At 33.0% G+C, this 19,081-nt stretch overlaps 2 protein-coding genes across 6 annotated transcripts; one reads left to right on the top strand and one right to left on the bottom strand.

Moving 5' to 3' along the window:
* The first annotated feature begins 57 nt into the window (after positions 1–57).
* Positions 58–10,719, top strand: LOC138189988 (serine protease gd). 5 transcript variants are annotated; one of them, XM_069132361.1, is made up of 8 exons: positions 58–198; positions 286–388; positions 6,332–6,411; positions 6,739–6,960; positions 7,878–8,043; positions 8,477–8,869; positions 9,685–10,046; positions 10,326–10,719. In XM_069132361.1, exons 4-8 carry the CDS (start codon positions 6,748–6,750, stop codon positions 10,602–10,604), a joined length of 1,413 nt encoding a protein of 470 aa, XP_068988462.1. In that variant the 5' UTR covers positions 58–198; positions 286–388; positions 6,332–6,411; positions 6,739–6,747; the 3' UTR covers positions 10,605–10,719. The 5 variants fall into 5 exon arrangements, with proteins under 5 accessions (XP_068988462.1, XP_068988463.1, XP_068988465.1 ...); XM_069132362.1 differs by lacking the exon at positions 6,332–6,411; XM_069132360.1 differs by lacking the exons at positions 58–198; positions 286–388 and adding an exon at positions 5,300–5,907.
* Positions 10,720–11,800: 1,081 nt separating this feature from the next.
* Positions 11,801–18,319, bottom strand: Ptip (PAX transcription activation domain interacting protein). The gene is made up of 9 exons (XM_069132355.1): positions 18,074–18,319; positions 17,360–17,544; positions 14,706–17,182; positions 14,080–14,524; positions 13,188–13,372; positions 12,830–13,071; positions 12,439–12,708; positions 12,111–12,315; positions 11,801–12,002 (listed from the first exon to the last, which is right to left on the bottom strand). Exons 1-9 carry the CDS (start codon positions 18,167–18,169, stop codon positions 11,935–11,937), a joined length of 4,173 nt encoding a protein of 1,390 aa, XP_068988456.1. The 5' UTR covers positions 18,170–18,319; the 3' UTR covers positions 11,801–11,934.
* Positions 18,320–19,081: the final 762 nt, after the last annotated feature.

The raw sequence follows: 19,081 nt of genomic DNA, 5'->3' as shown, positions 1-19,081 counted from the left end.
TTGATAATTAATTAAAAACTACGCATTGATAATGAATAATAAAACGCGAATATTTATTTGAAGAATTTGACGATGTTATTCTCAGAAATTGGAAAGAAGAAAGGAAAACGGAAGTTCATCAAGTGTTCCAAAAGTAGCTTAAACCACTGCAAGCAGACGCTATTAAAATATGACCAGATGTATAGTAATAGCCCACGGGTGAGTTGTGAAAATACATATTCTTGTATGGAGAATATATCTCGACGATGGTTGTGGTACTTATTTACTCTGCTCTTGATTTCGTAGATTCCACGCAGACGCTGTCCATTTCGCGTGAAATGATGTTTTTCATTCAGCTGTCAACGTAGCTTTAGGTAGTTTTAGGAGAATTGGTAATAAATATAGCGGGGTGAGTATCCTAGAACAAGTAGTCTTTTTATTTAAAAAAAATGGCGAATGTTTTGATTAGGAAAAGGAGAAAGTTATAATTATTTTTAATATGTGGCCACTTGTTCATTCACCTCATGCCAGTTCACAAAAGGACAAATTTTATTTTTTATTTGTGTTCAATGTTTGTGGATTATACATTATGAAGTATAACCTTGAAAAATTTTACGTCATGTTATCGTTATTGTAATAGGTAAGATATCGTTTCAAGAGATTGTTAGGTATATCTTGAATCTTTATACGAGTAATTCTCACTCGTAAACAATTTTATAAAGATTCTTTGTAAATTACATTTACTTAAGGTAGATGTTTGTAATGCAATTAATAGCGAAGAATTATTTTGATTTATATGACGATATTAAGATATGCTCTGTGTATTTTGAGAGGTAGATATTTATCGAGTATTGAAATATTGCATTTTTGTCAGACGTTGTTACGCAAGGATAAACTGAGCGGCACGTGCAAAGAATTTTAGAAGTAAAAAGGATTAAAATGCGAGGAATACGTTATGCATTACAATGTTAGAAATCTCGTCTAGTTTTATTATTTTACGTAAATAATGAATTTCTGGCATCTTGACAAAGGTATTTTTATTCGCTTAGAAGTTTTAAATACTTTTTTCTTAGTTTCCATATTATTATTTTTTCTCCACATTTACGCTATTGAAAGTCAGCATAGAAACATCTGGTTTAATATAAATTTAATGATTTATATAATATGTAGAATCATATAGTAATCTATTGCCAATTTTTATTGCCATATTATCGTCTAGCCTAAAAGAAATTTCTCTTTCAACCAAAACAAATTGTTACATAAATTATTCTTTGCGCAATGGTGAAAGTAAGCAAAAGGCACAGTATTGGTATCAACGTTTTCCTTGCTCATTTAGATACGGTTCCCATATAGTGTTAGGAATCCCCAGTGTAGTACTGATAAGAGCAACCGGAATTCCTATGACGTAAGCAATAATATTCTAGTGAAAAGCACCCATTTTAGACATTAATCATAATCAAATATGTTCAGAGTTTGAGATCCTATAATCATGAGTGATTGTATGATTTTGTTATCGTTCGCAAGAAAAATCATAACACTCGTATATATACGTATATATTGTTAATTTTATAAAATTTCTTTACAAATTTTACTTTCTTTCTTCAATGAAACAATTTATATATAAATCGTAAAATTTGTTTTGAAATTCTTACCTATTGTGCGATAGTCATTGATTAGTTAGCTAGATGTATAGACATTATTAAGCAATAAGAATTATCATTAAGAAAATATGACTGTTATTATCGAATAATTTCAAATGATGAGTTTATTGTACCAATAGCTAACAGTTATGTTGGCAGTAAAAATTGCTTCTCTACAATATTACTTGTATTGCATATAATTATTCGTCAATAGATATAATTCCTGCACGTGTGTAATCGCTTGTACTGTTGTAGTAGGTAATGTTCATTAATGAGAATCCTAGAATTGTGGTTCATGCCATTGAAGTATCTCCTTTATGTAATCATTAATCACTTGCGTATGGTTACTTTGTTCTAATATTGTCGACAATATTATATCAAGTCTCGAATCATTGTATCTTATATCGTAAATTTTTAATTATATTAAGCTTACATACAGATATACATTATATCTTATGTCGTGAACTGTTAATCATATTATAAGCCAGAACGGAGACAAAATGGACTGAAAAAATATCTTGATACAATAAATAAGTTATTTAAAATAAGTTAATTTCTGAGAAAAGTTATTATAAAAATGACGATTAGTTTGTTCCTTCTGGGAAGAAAGAACACATCGGCCATATTTAACTAACAATAAAGTATCGTAGCATGTTCATATACACCAAATTCATATACATACCTACCCATGAATGTATTCGTCAATATACGAAACATATGCACAAGAGGATAATTTGTTTGCAGCAATTTGTAACAATTTCAAAGAATTGAGATAATAATAAAAATAGATCTACGATAATTTCAACTACGTAAAACTGCTTATTGGAAGTACCCATTGACAGTTAAGAACGAAACATATGTGATACATATACATATTGCAACAGAAGTTAATTGGGAATCATCATAACTCATATGAAATCTAAATTAACACTCAGGTATTATTTCTATATTATTTAGGGATTTTAATGGAAAATTTTATGGAAACTGAAATTATTTGGAAATATTAACGTAGATCGTATACAAATAGTTAATTTCGTTTCTGTCATTTCACCTATGCACGTATGAACTATCCTTTCTAAATTTTATTACATATGTGAAAAAAAGTTTTAGGAAGTTAAATTGTTCTATGGCTTTAGTTTTATGGTTACTCTCTAGAGAGGAATTGTTTCTTTATGGTACAAAAATAGACGGGAAGGTAATGTATATGTAGATATATATGTAAGCACACGATAACTGAAGGTGTACCGTTAGAAGAGGTTTAAAACACATAAAAATGATTTAGATTATTTGGTAGAATAAGTTGAATCAACATCACATATCTAGAAGATTATATATCTACGTGAATTTATTTTGTCCTTCTTTCCAAATGTTTTTACTTGCAGAATTGAGCGAAAGGGTCGCGTTCGATCAAGGGAAGTAATCAATCTTGTTCGTTCTCGCGATGTATGATTAGAGATAGATTGATGTCGATTGATTGATTGTGATTTTGGATATATTTATGCACAAAACTGGTATGAGTATGTGTGCATGCGTTTATAGGGATATAACGATTGGACTTGACGATTCTGAAGAGATACTGCAATTTTGTCGAAAATATGTTTTTTTGGTGATTTTTAATACATCGTATTCTCCCTTCCATTGCGCGTTGTATCTTTGGAAGGGAGGCCGAGGATTAGTACTGGTGCAATATATTTTGTTTGCACAATTTGTGTTTTTTGCTTGTGAGGTCACCCTTTTGGGAATCTCAGCGTTTACGACAGGTTATCAAACTATGAAAAAATGCTGCAAAGAAATAAAAAATACAGGTATTGCAAATGTTTTAAATTACTTACGTAGCATCTGAGTGGTGGTGCGCAGATGGTCGTAGCACTAAAATTCTATTTCTCAAAAATAGCGATTGTTCTTGATTGAATCTTCGATACGTCGGACTATGATGTAACACTAAACATTATTGGACAAATAATACAATTTCTTGAGGGTATACAGGGTGTATATGGATTATGCTCCAGCTACTATGCAGCAAACTATACCAACAGATTATAGGATCGTTGTAAACGCATTGTTACAAAGTTACAGGCAAATATTGAACACAGCCTGAAATGTACGTAGCATATCAAAGAATACGAAAACTCGATCGTGTTTACTTTTTCTGTACATACCTGCTCGATGTCTTTTACTTTGCGATGATCGCTTAAGGTATTTAAACTATCATTTCAAAATAATCCAAATTTCTTGAGAATTTCGTTGCATTGATTTTACGCTTCGCACGTGTACTTCTGTCTTAGAATTCCCTGCAAGTAAAAATAAGTAAAAATCAAGAGATGTGGGATCTCGGAATTGATCTCGGGAGCCAAACGATTTGTTTTAGCCATCAAATCACCTTCTTGTATAGTTTTCATTTTACTAATTTTTTATTTTCTATAATGCGATGGACAACTGTTCAACTGTATTCAACCAATGTGGATGTACAGCAATTATACATTTTCCATTAACCCTCGTACCCTCGAATCCGAACGATCTCAAGTATTGCTTCCCGTGTAGTCGACCGAACTATCCGCCTTCCGAGGATTAAGTTGCTATAGGATAGCAATATATACTCAAGCATGAAGAACGGATCAGCAAAAAGTTTGTTTATTATGCCCATCCAGACACGGACATAATGAATTTTAAAAGACGGATTATTACGGGATCTATTACAAATAGCTATTATAAGAATTGGATATAATCCGTCTTGTAAAACTCATAGAAGGAGGGGTTTTCTTCTTACTGTATTGGTATACCAGTCACGAAATACAACTGTTTCTCAATAACGATTGAAATTCTTGCACAGGTGTGTAATAATACAACATTTCTTCATTAACCCGTAATATTGATTACTATCATAATCAGATGGTACTCTCTTGGGATTTACATATTCCAACACAAATCATGCACAAAATAAATATCGATATATTAGCATATATCGACATATATATTTTATACACGACAAACGGTAGCAAAATACCGTGACGATCGGTTTACAATGAACCCTGCCAGGATAAAGAAAAGTTGTCAGTGGAGACAAAGCAAACATCGCCAATTTTCTTTCTTAACGCAGAATATTAATACCGTAACGCGTATATTAAACTGCGTCCAATATTTGTCTATATCTCTATAACGAAACGTTTACAACAATGCTTCGTATAACATATTTTTTCTTATTTTCGTTTCTTTTAGCTTCAAACATTTATAGTTAATGAAACATACAAAAAATTGAAAATTCAAATTACACATAATAAGGTACAAAAATGACACGATATACACTATAATTACATTTGAAATTACTAATAAAAAACTATTCGTTGTATGAAAAAATGTTTCAGATAAAAGTTGAACGATTTCGAGAAGCGTTTGGAAAATTTGATCTTACTATGTAGTTTGAATAGTAACATAGAAGATTAAATGTATCTTTCTTTTTCAATATAATCGTAGTAATATTTTGGATTTTAAACTTTCACGATGAGTAGATGACATATCTTTGTTTCTTTGTAGTTTCGATCGTGTTTCTATTAGTACATTGTTCTTTGTTTACAAAACATCAGAACTAAATCATATATTTTCGATGTATCAATCTGCGTAACTATGTATATGTTGTTCTATTTTGAACGTTTATCATAGAGCGTCGTGAGAATTGCATTGTTTTGATGTAGTTTCCGCGTTCAACGTGACTCATGGAAATCTGATCCCCGGGAAAGGACCATCGTGTAAAGTCCTTTCTTTTCTTCTGCCGTCATGCGCATGCAAAATTGTGGTTTCATTATACAAATGAAGTGGTCAAGAGGTGGTATTATCGGGGATGCCCCTCTACCACTCATGAGGATTCATAGAAGCGTTAGAAGGCGAACGTTGACAGTTACTACCTGATAGGTACCTCGTGAACCGTCAGTTGAAATCTTACCTACAAAGCAAACTGACAACCTAGGTTAGATAGATCGTGATCAATCTCGCCTCGTTAAAACTTGTCGATATAAAGTGAAAAGTGTTCGACTCTGAACGTAGAAAATCTTGATCGACCTATATTGTGACGTGAAACAATTTTTTGAATATTTAATGTACTTTCTACATTTTTCATGATTTTATTCAGTTATCTGTGAAATTAACGATATACTCAAGGGGATGAATAGTTTCGTGTGATCATACTTGTGATAGTGATTAATTTGTGTTCAGAATTTCTTTTTTCGTTCGAATTTGTTAATGATGGAGTCAATGTCACTCAGTGCTGCTAATTCAAGTAGATTTTGAGATACATGTAAGTAACTATGAAGGTAGAAAAAAGGTAGACATCAAATATCTATAAGTTATGATTTTACATATTAAAATAATGAATAGTTTACACGAACGATTTAGTTTTATACTAGAAATATGTACATTGATAACTGCGTAGAACAATGAATCAGCTGACGAATCTTTCTCTTCATTTCATTTACACTTCATGTTTCTCACAGGCAAAATTCTATTATTTGTTTCCTTGGAGTAAGAAATATGAGATGTGAGTGAAACAGATTCGTCATTTGATTCATTGATCTACAGTAGCTGTTAGTGTTTTTCTCCAAAATCAAATTGTTTATAACTGGAAAAATAAGCTTCGAACGATGCTTTCGTCCATAAACTTTTCACATTACCGAGAATCACATCCTCTAAACATTTTTGATTTTTTCTAACTTCCTGTATAGAGAATCAGAGTATTTAACGAAGATTGGCTGAATAAAGTGTTTCGAGAGAAAGTTATCAACAGAGGTTATCTCTTGCTGAGGTAAACATTATAGAATTTTTATTGCAGTAATCTATCAATTTCCATGAATCTTCTTCAACTTGGAGCAAACGTATCGAGCACAGTGTTAATCAAGAATAAAGCGGAATAGAGACGCTTCTTGGTTAGATTTCCTTTTGAAATTATTCGTTTAGATTCATCGTCTATTTCCCTCTACACTCTACAAGATCGCTTTCTCGTCGAAAGAAAAAATTTGTTATCTCTGTGCTCGAAAACCACGTAATCTACTTTCTTTGTTTTCTTGCCATTCAAATGGTATATTTTTATCAAAATTGCAGATATACATTATTAATTTATGGCATGTTACAGAGTTCCAAGATGATCAGTATCATCGTCAAGACTATTTTGCTGGTGTATCTTTTTCAATTGTTTGTTGGGGTAGTTGGCCAGTCGCCGTGTTCCAACTACTTCCGATATATTCAGGATGATGTCTCAAACGAAGTCATCGGTTACATTGAAATACCATTCCCACCACGTGGAGTTATCTTGCAACTCAGCGTCACTTTAAGTATCGCTGTTGTACTACCTTCGGTAAATTGAGCTTTTAAACATTACTGACCTTGAAATCTCGAAAAATATGACTATGAAAGTTTCTTGCTTGTCTACATATCTGCCGCTTTGAATCAAATATAATGTCTTCCTTGGTATATGAGTCGGTTATTGGCTAAACCAGAACTCCACAAAACAAAATGTAGAGAAAATTGATGAAATTATATAAGATACAGGCATCGATCAAAGTGAATTGGCATTGAAATTTAAAAAATTTCAAAAAGTGGAGTTAACCACTTTGGCTCACTGTTCTTTTAAATTCTTGAATACAACAGTAAAGTAATTTATTATACGATTCATATAATACGTATCGTAAGTAAATGAGTGTTTAGTTCAAAATAGTTTTTGAAAGTGCAATCAGAAGAGTTAAACTTGCTTCAACAAGTAGATACTAAGCATTACGCTAATGAATAACTGAAAATAAATGGTGATCTTGTATATTGCAAACTATCTTGTTTTTTCGTGAATGAAGTACTTACCATCTTTCTTTGAAATCCGCGTTTGATCGTAATTACGTACAATCGTACGATTAAATGTGTTAAATGATGACCCGTGATATATTCGAAGCTTGAAACTTTTTGTCATATAGTAACGTTAACGAATGTTGAATCATTACCAAGTATTTGCGTTATTGGATGTTGTGTGTACAAATCTATTGTATGTTTAACGTTAACTCATTGAATTTTCCCAGATTTAATGATAAAAATAGTAATCTAGCATTAGATGAATATGTAATAAGCTAAATAATTAACACTTATCGTTTTAAATGAAATGGGAAAAATATCTTCGAATTGATATTTCCAATGTTCATTTCAGTCAGCTCACATTAAAAAAAAAAAAATGTATATATTAGGAAAATATTATATCGAACTAGTGCCAATGATTTTCCTGTATTTCAGAAATACGTTGGGCGATTAGAATTGGCAAATTCGAAAGAACAGTCTATTAAGGCAGTGAACCAGGGCAGGCCTCTGTCGTACAAAATCCATTTTCCTCTACCTCGACCAATACCATTATTAAGCAGTTTGTGGTTCAACGATCAATTTATCTGTTCCGGTCCACGTGGTATGTATACTTTTCCAAAAATAAATCATGCATTGTTCATTCTCTTTAAAACTAATGTTGCGTAGAAAATATTAAAAGTTATTATCAACATCTCTCTCAGTTTGAAAGATTCCTTTAATTAAATAAGTCCCTTTAATTTGTTTGCATTGATCTAATCTATGTCAGTGCGCTAAAAGAATATAATAATCGGCCAAAGCATTTAACGACAATTACTGTATATCTTTATATTTCCTTAAATACTTACATTAATTCTGATTTTAATTACAATTGTCATGTATATGATCTAATGCATATAATCTATTCATCAAATGAAATATAATTTCTTAAATATACAAACTTACAAAGTTTGATTAGTTTGATTTAACGTTAATTTAACTAAGATAATTTGAAAAATCGATTATAAATAATTGGTTAATTATTTATATAATTCCAGCAAGTGGACCAATTGTCACCTCTATTGTATTAAATCACACACTCTACCCACCTGGAAATGCTCTTAGTAAGCAGCCAGAATTTAACGACAATAATAATTGGAACGGGGCGGGAAATATATATCCACCTCCATCAATAATCGATCGACGCGAACCTTCGCAACCCCCGCAAATAGGATCAAATGTGCCAAATGTTAAACTCGCGCCACCAAATAATGAACAAATTAATCTAGCGTGTGGTCGAAGCAGTATCGAACCTGTTAATCCTCTCATAGCTAGAGGCGAGAAAGCGTCTCCTGGTCAGTGGCCATGGGTGGCAGCAATCTTTTTGGTCAAACTAAAATTTGAATTTCAGTGCGCAGGCACGTTGATCTCGAATACACATATTATTACAGGTTTGTAACTTTTTTTATAGTTAACTTTGTTAATAATTAATTCCTTAACAAACTCTGTACATACATATAGTAATTAGAGTTGTACTTTTTAAAACTTCAGTTTCTTTAATAAGCCTTTAATATTTATTTATATTTTTCCCGTCTAATGTTTGAAAGGAAGATAATAATAATAATAATAATATACTAATAATAGTATTAAATTAAAGTAAAAGATTCATTACAAACAGCGAAAGAAATATTCATACGTGTTATATTTTAAATATCAATTTAATGCTATAATTGAAATTTAACACGATATTAAATATTCTCTAAACTCGTAGCGAGAGAAAGAGCGATTACTTTAAAAATATAAAAAAGCTTTAGTCATCGTACCAATAATTAAACTGGCTCTTTTCATTTCTCTTTCATCATTAAACCAAGCAAAATCAGGAAGTACACGTTGCAAATGAAAAGTCAATTTGTCAATTAGTGATTAAGCAGATTCCGCTTTTCTTAGTCATCACAAAGACAAATAATAATTATAAATATTTATGAAAAGGCTGCGGATATCTATGCAAATTCAAACTTTTGCGAATCACAACTGAAAAAATGCAATCAAAGTAAAAATTGTTGTACCTACCAAATAACAGTAATGGATATTATATATTTTATATATTTTTGCATGTTAGCATTCTGTGCATTTTTGTATTTCCAAATATTCTATAATTGCATGAAAATCCGCAGCCTATTTATGAATAATTCATCGATCTAACATTTTATTGACGAGAGTTATGATATATTTTATAATACTATACGTTTATAACATATTCTTTTAGCTGCGCACTGTTTACAAATGAATAAAGTAAATCTACCTGCTGGCTCATTTTTGGTATCCTTGGGACGCTATCGACTCCGAGACTGGAGAGAGAAAGGTTCGGAGAATCGGGAAATAATAGAGTACAGGGTTCACCCCGATTTTGTCGCGGGTGGTAATGCCGATGCAGATCTAGCGATATTGATGCTACGAGAGAGAGTGGAATTCAATTCGATGATAAAACCTATTTGTCTTTGGTCCGGATCTTCGCTTCTGTTAAACGTTGTAGGCAAGGTTGGTTACGTAGTAGGCTGGGGACGCGACGAATTGGGAAACCCGTATGTTCAAGAGCCCCGACAGATCAAGGTTCCGATCGTGGCTCAGGTAAAATTTTTATACAAAATTGATTGCTTGCATATAATCGTAGATCTGATAAATAAATAGAACTTACAATGATTTATGCTGAATTAATGTTCACAGCAATTTCATGTCTCGTGAAATATCCTGTAGAATGCTTTCTTGTGGAGCAAAATTGATGATTTGACTCTAGATTTATTGAATGAATTTAATTAATCATTTAATTTTAATAGAGTTTTATGTTTGATGTACGAAATTCTAAGAGTTTCAACTACATGTGAATAACGTTCGATGAATAAATTGCAGGAAGTTTGTCTCTGGAGCAACAGCAACTTCGTCGCGTTCACCTCAAACCGAACGTTCTGCGCTGGTCAGAGAAACGGAAGTGGCCCGTGCAACGGCGACAGCGGAAGCGGCTTCGTAATATACAATAGCGAAATGGATCGTTATCTATTGCGAGGGGTCGTTTCGAGGTCCCTTTTGGACAGTAGCACTATGTCTTGTGACTTATCGCAATTCGTCGTTTATGTAGACATTGCTCAACACCTAGACTGGATACAAACAGAGATTTCTAAGAATAATTGATGATCAATGATTAACTGATAAATTACTGATGATTGTAACTATAAATGTACTAGTCGATTAGATTTTGTATATAAATTATTATTTTATCATATTAAACCTTGAATAGTTCGTAGAATAGTTTTTAATTTATAGAATACCAAATCTTGATTAATCGAAGATGTTACACTACCTTTATTTTGATTCCTTAGACTTGTGTCATAGATTATACTTCGATTTATTCGTTGTATTACGTGCCGATAAACAATTGAAATGATCCTACGTGCTTGCAAAAAGTGGAGTTTAAATGCAATATTTCTGGACTGTTCATGTTTCTGTTGTTTTATTACTCGGTCAGTGCTCTCCGTATCAGTATTTACGAAATTGATGATGGCAAGTGTACAAAAGTATACGATATACCTGTAAGAATAGATGATATAGCGTAATTTAATTATTTTATATCGTATCGTGCGTATTATTTATTACTGACATACTTTTCGTTCTTAAATCGATTGCGTCTACATTTATTTTCCTTTGCATAAAACATGTCCTTTATCTTATATAGTTTTATGCAAATTGTATACAGTTTTATTAATTTGTAGAGAACTGTTTATTACGTATTCTAGTTTTAATTCCATAGCATTCCATTACGACATACATGTTTGCACTTTTCTTACAATGTTAACCCGACTTATTGTATGTACAATAAAATGATCCTGTTGACTATGAATATATAATATTTACATATACATAACAAAACGTTTTTTATAACCGATTTTAATAGAACTAAGAATAACATAACCCGATCAGTGACAGAATTAGAACACAATGATGCGTATTTCTATTTATTTTCAATTATACATACTCTTACACATAAATCATTTCTTATTGTATAAAGACAGTGCTAAGCGAAACATAGAATGGAAGAAAATAAGTGTACAACGATACAAACTAGAATGATATGTATAATTTTATATATACGACAAAATATGAGAAATATACGCGCGCAAAGAGAGACAGAGACTGAAGTGGAAAAAATAACTATAAGATGCTAAGTAAAACAATATTTCTTAATTATGAATGAACAACATGTCTTGACTTCAAAAGAACAGGTCTATCAAATGATTTATTTCGAGATGCTATACAAAATATGCTATATTCAGAAACGAAGCATGAAAGGAGAGGTTTTGGAATGTTTTCAGTGAAAATAGTTCCTCCTGTATCATAAAATTATGTTCTTTATTGTCCCATTGAAGAAGGTAAGCAAAATTTTTCATCTCCAAAATAGCTTACTAAAGAATTTAATAAGCCCGTATGAGGGATTAAAATGCAGCATATTGGAAACTGCATGTATTTAAATTTGTTCAGTTTGGAAGTATTGTCGTGCAACTGCTCCTAATACGATTTCTGCACTGAACACATCTACAAATATTAAAAAAAAAAAGATGTAAGAGAATATTTTTGTACTGTTCATATATATCTTCCAATATTCTTTTAAAAAATTAAACAGAAATTATGGGAACTACTTACTGATATTTACACGTAAAACGTCAGAAAGAAGATGAAGATCATTTTCATGGGTGATGATGATATAAGTTAATTTATTACTATTCATTTCTTGAATCTGTGTTAGAGATCTTCGCGTTTTTTCCATTGTTCCACCCGCACTTTCAATTATTTCTGCGATCGCTGATGGCGATGGTATTACACTTGGTGTAACATAAAATATTTTACCCTATTCAATAAATAATTATGTTTATGCTTAGTATGAATTTTAAATCATGATCATCTTACGAACTATTGGTATCGATTAAAATATGTTGCCAACAAATTAACAGCTTAGCTAATAAAAAATTACCTTAAGTACTGTTCCCCTATTAAGGCTGGCCAGTGCCTTTTCGATATTGCAATTAAAACTTTTCTCGAATTCTGGATCCCCAAGCATGTATCCACTTTCATCTAAAAACGTGTTCCTTGCGGAACAATCGAGTAACCACTGTAACGTGACAATATATTTACAACGTGATAGGCAACATAACAATTTTACAGTTCTTCTTGGTGCTGTCATCACGAGATGAGTTGCATCTCGCCAACTTGCTGCCAATGCACCACCTAATTCCCGAATTCTCTGTTAAACGAATAATTCAAATCCTTATTATAATATGAATTAAATTCATTTTACGCGTTTTATACATTGAATTTAAAATGTATAAATAGGAGATCTTAATGAATTTCATTGTATGCGTTACCTTCGCATGCTTCCTAGGATTAATACCAGAGAACAATATTCTTGGTTGCTTATCCGGAGGTGGAGGATCGGGATTACTAACGACTATTGGTTCGTCCAAGCCCAACAAATGTGGATCTTTATTCAGTAACGGGCCGTCTAATCGCGGCTTTTTATTCTTTCTTATCGAATTTGGACCCTGACCAACCTGCTTTACTTTATCGTACGATTCCTGAGTAATGTTTATTGGCATTTTCCATGCAGCTGAAAGAAATAGTATTTTAACATCAGCCAGAAAATTAAATTTAGGAAGACTAATGGAATGAATAAGTTATGATTTTCTTGTTGGAAAAAGATACAATTGATCAAGTTCACGATACCCATTAAATGAGGCACTAGCGAATAATCCAATCTAAAGGGATTGCCCAGACTGTACTGCTGATATTTCGGATTTTCGGTTTGATGCAGCGCATTCATTTGTCCGCATAGCAAGTCCGTCAACCATTGAGCATTTACTACTCCTGTTTGCCATTCTCGAGCCTTTTTATATTTTTGACCGTCCGGTCTGAAATGGTTTTTGTTAAATATAAGGATCTCGGTAGTAACGAATGATCGATCGTTACGCGTGGTACCATAAAAGGTGGTTATACTTCATTTACTCTGTGCTCTGTACATTTGGAGCAAAGGGTGAATTTAGTATGTAAAATAAATAAAAGAAGTTTACATACATGTTTATCTTATTTGACGTTGTTTCCAAATGATAGATACTTTGGATTTCTGTAATTTTGTTAAAAATGTTATTAATTGCACTTTGTATGTTGTATCACATGTAAAATCTTGGTGATAACTTATAAATATTTCCATTACATATTATTTCAGGTAAATTTGATGTTAGTACACTCTATATAAAAAATTTATATACATAATGCATACAAAAATAAATCATTTATAATCAACAAATAAAACCTAACTTAACATGCCACTGTTTTCATTCACTTCACACTTTAATGAAAGTAATAATTATTGAATATCAAAAATATTTTATAATAACCCCTGTAATGTCTCAACATTTTAGAAACAAAGTCAAATAAGACAAACATCAACATAAAGTCTTCCATCATTCTTTCCTGTCAAATTCATCTCTAAATGTGTCCACCAACATTTTACGATACCCATTGGTATAATTCATATAACTCAATTATTCATTTAAATCAAGAATTAAAGCCCCAATAATATCAGGATTGCTTGTGTTGAGTAACAAAACATCTCTACCTTCTGCAAACGAGGAGAGTGTTGTGCCTGGTGAAGTAATTGGTAACTTTAGCTCCCAATGCTTCCAGCATATACTTCACCTTCGCTCGTTCTTCTCCTTCAAATCCAGACAATGATACAATTTGTTTTGCACACGGAAACTCTGTCAAGCTGAATGGTGTTGGAAAATGCAGTGCGTGCCAAGGTGGAACTACCTGCTGTTTACTGACTACATCCGATAGCCAGTGAGCACTGACACAACGTTTTCCTTCCCGTAATGCTTGCACTACTGTCGGATGTTTCTGCGTAATCGCAAGTACATGAGTAGCTCGCGTACAATATTGCGGTTCCACCTCTCCGCCGTGTCTCTCGATCACTTGTTTCCATACGGAAACATCGTTCGGGCGTTGCACATCGTACTCGACGATAACAAAGATACAACCTAGCAAAAATAGATCTGGTGGAACTGGAAAGAAATAACAATTTATTACTCTAGTGAAAAGAAAGAAGTTTCCAGGTAAAAGACGAAGATGAATTAATAGTAGTATACTGCGGATTTCAAGAAACTTTTCAATCGGATAAAACACAGGTACATAAAAAAACATGCAGTCATAATTAAGAGTTTTTAAGAAACTGGAAAATCATACGTTTCAGATTTGGATTGTGACCATAGAACTGAGCTTTCGCTTGAGGCATCACTGAAGCATACTGCATCTTTATTGGTGCACCGGGTGGCGTTCCATTTGTGATATTACCAACGGTTCTTCGCTGATATGCCGCCAGAAGTTGTGGATCCTGAGACGGTGGTGGCGGTGGTCTGTGTTGCGCGGTCATTAATCTCAGTTGACCAGCCGCACTACCTTCAGCAGCACTACCCTGTAATCTATTCGTCAACATGTTTGCCAGGGCCGTTTTTGTCTTTGCATTAACGACTAATTGTTGGTCTGGTGGTATTTGGGCATTATTCGACAACGAAGTCAAGGGAGGCTCTTGTTGCGCGCCCTGTTGTTGTTGTTGTTGTTGTTGCTGCTGCTGGTGTAAGTGTTGCAGTTGTTGCAACCTTGCCATTTGTTGTTGTTTTTGCATACGTAATTGCGCTATATGTTGAGGAGTTAATACTTGACCCTGTTGAAACGTTTGACCAGGTTGACCGGCTTGTGGACCTTGCACATTTTGATTGGTTTGCACAATCACCTGATTAGAAGAATTAATTGGTGTTAAGGCTGGTGGTTGAACCCCAGAATGTACCGGCTTTTGACCAGGCGTTTGCGCAAGTTGAGGTCCTATCATCTGAGGACGCGGTTGCTGAATCCACTGCAAACCACCAGGTTGAACTGGTTTTCCTGGACTTCGTATAACAGCGATATGAGCGCCTTGTTGCGCTTGATGATTATGTATTGGCGGTTGCCTATGCACTAAAAAGCTTTTTTGTTTCTGAAGTTTTTGGACAAATTGAGCCCTTTGCTGTGGTTCCAGTTGTTGTAACTGTTGATGAGTTTGAGCATCCAAATGAATTAAGTGCCTTGGTGGCTGTGGTGGCTGTGGTGGCTGTGGTGGCTGTGGTGGCTGTTGAGCCCACTGTCCACTTGGTCTTTGCGGGCTGATTTGTTGTTGTTGCTGTCTTTGTAATTGCAAATGGTATTGTTGCTGTTGCCATTGCGAATCTCTTTGTACAATAAAACCTTGCTGATTAGGACCCATTAATTGTTGATTCTGAGGTTGCTGCTGTAACTGACCGTCTCTTATAACAAATTGTTGTGAACCTTGAGGCGCAGATTGTTGCAGTTGTTGAGAGATTTGTTGAATTTTCTGCTGTTGTTGCTGTTGTTGCAATAATATAAGTTGCCGTTGTTCGGATGTGAGTTGTTGCGGTGGAGCTTGTTGTTGATTTAATTGATGCTGTTGTGTCCCAATTTGTTGTTGTTGAGTAGGAATCTGTTGTAAAACTATTTGCTGTTGCTGTTGGGGTGTTAGTTGCACTTGTTGTTGTTGGACTAATTGTTGTTGAGTAGTAATTTGCTGCTGCTGTGATAAATGTTGCTGTTGTTGGTTTATTTGTTGTTGCGGAAGAATTTGATGTTGGTTTAGCTGTTTTTGCTGTGTTAATAATTGCTGTGGTGATGACATTTGATGTTGAGGTAATTGTGAATTGATTTGTTGCTGCTGTTGTTGTGTCATCAACGGTTGCTGTGCAAGTGACTGCTGCTGCGTTCCGATTAATTGCTGCTGCTGTTGTTGCTGAGATGTTAATTGCGGAGACTGTTGCTGATTCAAAAGCTGTTGTTGCGTGTATTGCTGTTGTTGTAATTGCTGATGCGGTGTAAGTTGTTGAGGTAACTGTTGTTGCTGATTTAATTGTTGTTGTTGTATTAATGTATGCTGTATATTCATTTGTTGTTGTTGTTGCTGCGGCGATAATTCTGGTTGTTGTATTTGTGATGGTATAGATTTCATTTGAGCAACATTATTTTGTTGAGAGGCTTGCGGTAACCAAGTAGTTTGTGCAACATTTTGATCAGAAACAGAAGACGCAATTGTGGAAGCATTGGATAAACTTGCTGTAGGAATTGGTCGTGGAAGATGTTGCTGTGGATTGACATTATTTTGCCCATTTGTTGTATATGGAATTGCAGTTACAGTTGCATTAGCTGTGTTTACACCATGAGAAGTATTGGAAGATACCGGTGGACTCGGTTGATTCCAAGGCATCCGTTGTTTGAGTTGTTCCAACATGGCTTTAGTTTTCTCTTGTTCTTCTCGTGCAGTATTATTTTCAGTGTCTTCATCCATGAAGCCAGTAATCATGGCTGTAGAACTATTTGGATATGTTAATAGTCTTGGGTGGTATTCTACCTCATTCACAATAGTTCCTTTTTTACAACATTCTGTTACCCAATCTGGAGTTACAATTTGGATAGGATGCCTCATTGCAGTTTCATATTTAAGCCCGGCAGCCTTTCCAGTAATCAAATGAGTGCAATACCGATCTAAGCGTAATTGACATTTACCACCTTGGAGCATGATCATTGCCCACAGACTTTTGCTGTCTGCACGACTTATCTGAGACACACATGCTCGTACATTTGAAAATAACTGTGTATCTTCAGGAGAAAAATAGTGGGGCCTATATTATTATATAGATAAGGAAATGAATAAATGAAATTTATTACAGTAATGCAATATTTCTCCTATACAAAAATGAAAATATATAATAAAATTTACTATTGAATTACTCTAATGTTTTATTAAACTAAAATTTTCTATATTTCCAATAGATTAAAAATTTTTTAATAAAGGATACGGCAGAAGCTTATTGCATTTGACAGAATATAGAATCCAGTTTTGTGTAACTGCTGGTATCTCATAGATATCCTTTGCAGCAGATATATCATTTTCCAGTGCGTCATAGCCTGCTATTAAATGTGTAACAAAATCACTAAAATAATTTGATCTTTCAGCACCTCCTTCCTGTAGTAAATTTAAAATCTGAAAACAATTTTAAAAAACGTTTGTTTCTAGTACACAAAAATCTTTTTAATGCGTTGTTAGAATCATGCATTTATATGATGATAAATGTCCCAAATTTTTGTTCCAAAATTAAAACATATATAAAAGTGTGTGAAGCGATAAAGTCAGTTCCTAATTTTACAAAATTCTTAATTAATCTTAATTGTTAAACTTGCAATTGTTACAAAATATTATATGTTCTATTTAATTTACATTAAAAATTTTGATAAACTTTAATTAATCTAATACAATAAAATACTCTATGTTGAAAAATGCTATAAAATTAATGCTTTCTAAAAGTCTGTTGTCATCTTCACATTCAAGGAGTACAGTCTGTTAAATTTGACTCCATTTTATAACCTCTCTTGTATCAATCGCGATTAATTTGGAGTAATTGTGGACAGATCACGATTTTCAATGATTAAAATATAATAATATCAATATTATGAAATTAGTAACATTATGTCAAAGGTAAAGGAAAAACGCGGGAAACAGTAAAATGACATACCTTAGGATCACCTTCGCCGCTGACGTAGTATTTAACATCGGCGAATAAGGCCCCATCGAGTTTTAATTCCTCGAGACCGGCCCTTATGTCGCCCATCCTTAAAAAATTACAGGTAAAATCACGTATTCCACATCACAACTAAACGGCGCGTTTTCAAAAATGAAGTTGGAACACACGCAATATTTGATAACAAAACCCACTCGCGACGCTTTTGTTATTATTATGATTTCAAGGTTATGTAGCTACTTCGAAGTTGAACGATGTATATCGTACTCGATATTTATCGAAAGCTTCGAATGCGCTAGATTTGAATATCGAAGATGTCAGTTGAATCTAATATGGAATTGTGTTATAATATCTCTATGCCAGTCTTTATCAAAAAGCTTAAAAATAAATTAGAATACGCGTAGAAACCTTAAATTTGCTGTATTAAAAGTAATTAACGATGTGAATAATTGATGTGAATTGTTTTCGGTTTCTTAGCTTTCACATTTTATTCAAATTTTAACCTTTGATTTAATTTCACCATAATAATAATAATACTTAAATGAAAGTGTTGAAGTGAAAAGTATTTTTGGATACTTTTATGTGTTTAATATTAATGAAAATTACTGTAATAATATGCAGCTGTATATAAATTTGACGGGATTAAAAGTATCTGATTTAGAATACTACAAGGTACATGTATGACTATTATGTCGTTTTGATATTATATATATGGTCGTTATATAAAATATACATTTTTCAGATAATTGTTATAATATGTGTACAAGATTTGAGAAACTTTAACTTGTTTTCTAAATTATTCTCTATTTTTTCATCGATTTGATAATAAAGAGACCTGAAATTGAAACAATTAATAAAATGATTTTCAAACCATTAAAGATTTGCATAATATTTGAAACATACAGCATTTTAGAAAATGTTTAACAATGTTTAATGTTACACTATACTTGAAACATTCTTTATTAAAAATTCGGTTTGTCTCAAAACATGAAAATATATTTG

Source organism: Bombus flavifrons, chromosome 2 (genome assembly GCF_040668555.2).
Source record: "Bombus flavifrons isolate JBK064 chromosome 2, iyBomFlav1_principal, whole genome shotgun sequence".
In the NCBI taxonomy this organism is placed as follows: domain Eukaryota; kingdom Metazoa; phylum Arthropoda; class Insecta; order Hymenoptera; family Apidae; genus Bombus; species Bombus flavifrons.
This window is presented reverse-complemented; position numbering and strand designations above follow the sequence as displayed.